At 47.4% G+C, this 6515-nt stretch overlaps 1 protein-coding gene across 6 annotated transcripts in view; it reads right to left on the reverse strand.

Annotated features, from left to right (window-relative positions):
• Positions 1 to 6515, reverse strand: part of OPA1 (OPA1 mitochondrial dynamin like GTPase) — a 68038-nt gene that overhangs the window by 61091 nt on the left and 432 nt on the right. Inside the window, exon 1 of one of the 6 annotated variants that reach the window (XM_056807302.1) lies at positions 6025 to 6489. The exons of 4 other annotated variants lie outside the window; for them this stretch is intronic. In XM_056807302.1, coding sequence (XP_056663280.1) covers positions 6025 to 6050 — 26 coding nt within the window. In that variant the 5' untranslated portion in view covers positions 6051 to 6489. Of the gene's footprint in view, positions 1 to 6024; positions 6490 to 6515 lie in introns of those variants that run through there. One more of the 6 variants, XM_056807298.1, reaches the window with a different exon arrangement.

The following is a 6515-nucleotide window of genomic DNA, read 5'->3' on the forward strand; positions in this document are numbered from 1 at the left end:
AGAGAACCATGGAACCCTTCCCCATGAGACTGACAGTGACAAGAGCCAGCCCGTCCTCTGCCCTGCCGCATCCCTCTTAAAGGCCCTTCTGACGGCAAAGGATGACCTGAGGCTCCAAGGCAGCAAGTGCGACCCTTGGGCCACTGAGGGGCCCCTGGGACCCATCCAGCAGGGCCCCATCTGACCCTAAGTGCTGCCTCCATCACTCCTCCAGCTTCTCCTGGAGGGAGTTCTGCTTTCAAGTCAGGGGAGGCCTGTACCCCTGCCTTCATGCCTCTTTTGGTTCTTAGCAGGCAAGTAGAATCCATCCACGATCATCTCCAATGGACCTTCTTACAACTGTCACATCTCCTCTGGGTTCTCTCTTCTGCAGGGCTCCTTCTAATATTCCTCAGGCAGCAGGAGACAGAGAGGCTTCCTTGCCATGGTAGCGGAGCAGAGTCTGTAGAAGCTGGCCTTGGAGGCCTCACTGACTCCTAGGGAGCTTGGGCTCCACATAAACTGCTCTATGGAGGCCTAGGGCTCTCTGGTTCAGGCAAAGTTTATTTCTTTAAACCTAAATGTAAGAACTGGTGTTTCTGCCAACTAAATCTCTTTGGGCATCTGGGCCCAGGCAGTATGAGCTCTGCCGCCCTGGTCAGTTGAGTATTTGTTGGGTCTGAGGGCAGAATAAACCTAGGGTTTGGGTGATGCTGACTTTCCTGGTGTTGACCCTCCCCCCAATAGACTGAAAGAGTATTATTGGGATCTTGGGTGAGGCCCCACCTTCTTATAGGCTAACCAGTGCCTATGTGTGGGAATGGAGGGAGTCTCCATCTTCTCCAATTGGACTAGGCCTAGCTGTACAGCCCAAGAGCTACTCCCCACCTCCTAGAGAAATAGGATTATAAAGATGGGGGTTCTTTTCCCACCAAGCCCCCAAGAGGCATTCAAGCTGACCTAGTACCAATATCACCAGAGTTCTGGCATCAGAGCAAAAGAGCTGAGGCCTCCAGGGCTGGTAAGAGGACGAGCAATTTCTTCTCATTCTGAATGCAGGTCAAACTCTCATCTCCTTTAAGATCCGGTAATGACTCTGTCCCCAGTAACTCAAAAACCTCAGTCTACCCAATGCTTTAAAGTGTTCTGGGATCTAAGTGATCAGCCTCTGAAATGAGCCATTTTCTCCATCCGACTGATCCTTAATGTTCCCAGAGGTGTTTCCTAAACCCGATTTAAGGGTTAATAAGATGAAATGTAGGAAGCATAAAACAATGAAACGAGAAAAAAACAAACTGGAAGAGAGCTACATTTTCATTATGCTCCCCCTGTGGAGATGTTTTTTCTTTATATAGTCACAGGGTTACTATTCAGAGTGCCTTGCAAAGTTTGTGGAAATGGCCAGCCAGAACAGAAAGGGATAGCAGAGGTCTTCCTGCCCAATTGGTTCCAAGAATTGTCTCCCACTGGAACAGAAACTCCTTGTAAAGGCAGGGGCTCTTTCTGCCTCCTTTGAAGTCCCAGGGCTTAGCAGGGCACCTGGCACACAATAGGTGCTTAATAAATGTGTGATGACTGGCCTGATTTGGAACTTCTTGGGATGGGCATCTGACTGCTTCCTTCTTGAAGGAACCCCTTCTGCTCCTGGACTGCTTCAGCTCTTTGGAATACTTTCCTTCTATGAAGAATAAATCCCTTTCTCCTCAAATCTACAACAAATGGAACTGGGAAGGGGGGAGAGGGGTGCAATAAGAAGGTAGAAAACTTTCTCAGACTCTATAGCCAGCCCTCCAAGCACTCCAATGAAGAGTTGCCAGCCTGGAACATTAAAGTTGTTTTTTTTTTTAATTTCTTGAACAAAAAAGAACATTTGTTTTAAAAATGAGCATACTAGAAATGCAATTTTAAAGGCTAGTTCCATAAACTCCTACTATGACATTTCTGCTTTCTCAAATGTGGAGGCAGGCAGGTATGAATTTACCTTTAAGTATAAATATGTAGGAGTGTCCTTTTGTTTGTGAGAAAAAGCTTTAAAATGGCAATCTTAAAGGTTCACAGTAGGAATTCTGATCCTTCTTTGTGTCCTGGATCCTTTGGGAAGTCCAGGGAAAATTGTGGTCCCTTCCCAGAAGTGTGTTTTAGAGGAATAAAATAAAATCCAGTGGATGACAAAGGAAATCAATTCTATTGAAATGCAGGTATCAAGATTAAGGGTTTAGGGGGACAGTAGGGGTGGGGGCCTGGTGGAGATGGGTTTTCAGGCTTTACCTCAATCCCAGCAAAGGGATGAATAAAATCCTCCAATTTCCAAGAAGACTTCTGAAATCATCATTTCTATGATCTTTAGTCATCACAGAAACAACCATAAAAAGTTCTCTGAACAACTGGGAAATGCCAAACAAACTGTGGTACATGCTGGTGATGGAATACAATTATTGTGCCATAAGAAAATGAGGATTTCAGAAAAAGCTGGAAATATCTGCATGAACAATGCAGAGCGAAATAAGCAGATCTGGGAGAACGGCGTACATACACAGTAACAGCAATATTGTGCAGTAATCAACTGTGACAACTTGGCTACTCTCAGCAATACACGGATCTGGGACAAGCAATGCTCTCCACCTCCAGAGGAAGGACTGCTGGGAGTTGGCTGGATGTGGATCAAAGCAGACTTCTTTCACATCAATGTATACTGGGTTTTATTTGGGGGTTTTGGCTTTTCAGAAGTGTGCTCTTATAATAAAGACCAATACGGTGTGTTTTGCATGATAATAAAAACATCTACCACAAAAAAGCATTCCCATCAGTCAACAAACCCTCCTCCATGCCAGCCACTGTGCCACAAAAATGAAGTCCCTGACCTCATTCTGGAGGAAATGATAAACACTCTATAGGCAGATACAAAACATACACAAAGTAACTTTAAGGGAAGCCCCAGCAGGTGGGGGTCCAGGGAAGGCCTGGGGCAAAATAGGGAGAAGAGCCCAAGCATTGGGAAGGCCCACAAATGAGATGGAGGGTCATGTCTAAGGGACAGGAAGGCCAGAGAAGAGCAGTCTGGCAGGTCTGAACTGAGTAGAGATGGGAGGCACTTGTCACCCAGATGCAAAGGTAGGATGGGTCAGGCTGGGAAGAGCCCTAAGGGCCAAGGTGGACCTTACACTTGATCCTGGAGGTCCTAGGGAGCCATTGGAGTTCAGTGAGCAGGGGGAGTGACATGTTCAAAGAACATCTTAGGGAACTCACTTTGGTAGTTGAGTAGAGTTGAGGGGACTGGAGAGGGGAAGAGTTGAGCCAGGGAGACTAATAAGAGGGTCCCTCAACAGTCCAGGCCAAGGTGAGAAGGTTTTGGCATAGGGAAATGTGGATGCATAAGAAGGCTGTTCTGGAGGTTGAAACAACATCAGGTGGGGGGGAAAGAAAGGGGTCAAGTGTTCAACCTGAATGGCCAAAGCTGGGTGGTTGGTGCCCTCAACCAGAAGAGAGGTGTGAAGGAAGGTGGCTTAGCCTTCCCCCAGAATGCTGGTCCTCCCTGATGGTCAAAAGAGCCTGATCAGCAGCCAGGAGTCTTGGCTATTGCTGAGTCTGGCCCCATACCAGACCTTGCACAGGTCAAGGTAAGCTTGCTGGATCAGTTTCCTCAGATGCATGGACAAATTCTTTTTAGTGTAGCCCAGGAAAAAAGTGCCCAAATGATCTCTACAGTCCCTGCCAGTATCGATGGCTCTGTTATTTTATGGTGTTCAGTTTCTGAAATGTTCTATCTCTCTATCTAAAGAGCTCCAGTCAGTCCATTTTATTTATTTAAGTTGATTGTAAAGTCACCAGGCCAAGGAGCTGAAACAAGGCATCCTAGAGATCATCTAATCCAATTTTCTTATTTTACAGGAAACTAAGAATGAAAAAGGTGACCTGTTTTTTTTCTTTGTTTTAAAAGGAAATTCATTACTTGCTAAATTTATGGTATAAAACAAACAAGCAAACAAAAGCCCACCAGATTCTTCCAAAGATTTAAATAATGAAGAGAAATTGGAAACGTTAAATGATAAAACACTACAAAATGGAAAAAGCTGATCGATTAACTCCCAGGGAGCTAGCATCCTAACCAAGCAAAAGTTAGTAGAGTCCAGGAACCATTCCTAGTCTTGAACCTGCTAACCTTTAAGAAACATCAGTTTGTTATTTTCTACATCACAAATGATAAATCATTAAGAATCCAATTTTGTGGATAAACAAGTTGAGTCAATTCTTCAGGAAAACTTGAACTTTTCCTCCTCCCCAGAATTCCTATTCCTTCCTACTCTTGGGGAACAACAATGACTTTACAGTTTTCAAAGAATACCAAGGCAACCAAGCTTGTGAAGGGGAGAAAGCTGTCTAATCACCAAATGCCATCAGAATGACACTGGCTATCCAAAGATGTCAGGTAGGGGAGTGAACACTCAATTTGCTTTTAGAGAATGTGGGCCCTGCTATTTATTGTTATCTGAGTAACCTCTCCCTGGGCCTTGATTTTCTCACATAAACCAAGAAGTCAAACTAGATGATATTGAAAGCCTCTACAAAAATGAACAAAATGGTTTTTTCATTCAGGACCTGACTAAACCAGGACAAAGGAGGATCCTATTTCATTCATTTCCTACCCATCTGAGAATCTCAGGTAGAAACCCCTCTGCCCAATCCACACCTGAACCCAAGATGTCCTAACTTCAGTCCACCAGGTGTGATTCTTGGATCTGCTTGAAAGGAGGAGAACCCAACTCTCTGTCCCAGCAGTTCCTTCTACTCTGGGCTAATTCTCTGTCCAGTCTCCATCAGACTCTTTGTACTGTGCCCCCATACCTGCTCCTAGCACTGCCTTCCCTCTGGGGCTGAGCAGCACAAGGCTGAGGCCTCATCTGTATTTCTTCATATGCTTCATGCCAGCTCTCATTTCTGTTCCTGCAAGCCAAGCATACCCAGATCCTCCAGGCCCTTCACTCTTGTGAATGCCTTCTTCCAGACTGCTCAGGTCACCAATATCCCATTTGTGGTGTGGCTCCCCATAGCATATGACCAGTCCAGGGAATGAAAAGCAAGAGTGAAGAGGGTGATATGACCACCAAAATCTACCTTGTACTCTGTGAAGAGGGACATAGTTTCTGGGAACAGAGGGGGGATCATTTCCCACTCCTCTGCCCTATTGAAACCTCTTATGGAAGGCTTTGTTCAGTTCTGAGCACCAGAGTTTAAAGCCTCTGATAAGCTAGACAGTATCCAGAAAGATGTCCAGAAGTTCATAATCTATGAGAGCAGGTTGAATGAATTGGCCATGTTGATAAGAGAAAAGAAGATTCAGGAAAGATGGGATAGCCGTGTTCTAGGCTGTGAAGGGCTGTTGGGTGAAGGAGGAAAGAGGCTTGTTCTGTTTGGACACATTTGCCTGCTCCTTATCTCTTCTATGTGGGGGAGCTGTGAGCTACTTGATGCCAGGGGCTGTCTTTGCCTCTTTTGGTACCCCATGCCTGGCTCATAGCAGGTGCTTCATTAATCCTTTCAGACTGATCTACCTACCGATCAGAGGCTACAAGTAGGAGTAATGGGGAAAAGCTGCAGAGATGGTTCAATGCCTACAATAAGAACTACTGGAGGTAGCCAGGTGGTTCAGTGGATAGAGCTAGGCTTAGAAACCAGAGGTCCTGGGTTTAAATCTGGCCTCAGACATGTCCTGGCTGGGTGATCCTGGGCAAATCACCAGTATGTTGTATTGATTCTAAGACAGAGAATAAGGTTTAAAAAAAAAAAAACAAGCTACTGTGAAGTAGCAGGGGGCTACTGAGATGCCCATCCTTGGGCTGGACAACCACTTGCCATTCGTGTCTGAGCATCGCTGAGGTCCTGTCCAGCTCTCAGAATATACACTGTTGATGCCAGGAAAACAAGGGTTCAAACTCCGCCTCCCTAGCATGGGGAAAGGGAATTCTCTCCTGGGGGGGGGGGTGAGCGTATAGTGGGCTCTAGCCTGCCTCTTTCTCCTCACTTAGGATGCTATCAGTCCCCCCACACCTGGCTCCACTCAAGGGAAGCTCCATTCCTAGACACCAGGCCCACGCCGGTTCCAAGTCCGCCGTCTCCCCTGTCTATTGGCACAGCTCTCGGAGGCCACATCTGCGACTTTTCCTGGGCTCTCGACTTGGTCTGTCCTTTCCGGGTCGGGCTTCTCCCGAGCCTGTTCCCGGGTTTGTCAGGACCAAGAAGGAGAAGAGGGAGGAGCCTGTCCCCTCCCCCCACAGGCCTCAGCCTTCAGACCCGAGTGGTCCGGGATACTCGAGGCTCAGGCCGCCCCGGGCCCAGCTGACCACCGGCCCCGTGCCCTGCGGGCCTCGCGACCTCCCAGCCCGAAGGTCTCCAGGCTCGGAAGCGCCTCCGGGTCCAGATCGCGGTTCCTAACGGTCCACTGCTACCTGTGGACAAGGCCGGTTTAGACCCGCCGATGTAGACGCGCGGGGAGGGTGCTCGTCCCCCGGAAGCTCCCTGACCCCGGCCTCCCCTGTCAG

This window comes from Monodelphis domestica, chromosome 8 (assembly GCF_027887165.1).
Source record: "Monodelphis domestica isolate mMonDom1 chromosome 8, mMonDom1.pri, whole genome shotgun sequence".
Lineage (NCBI taxonomy): Eukaryota > Metazoa > Chordata > Mammalia > Didelphimorphia > Didelphidae > Monodelphis > Monodelphis domestica.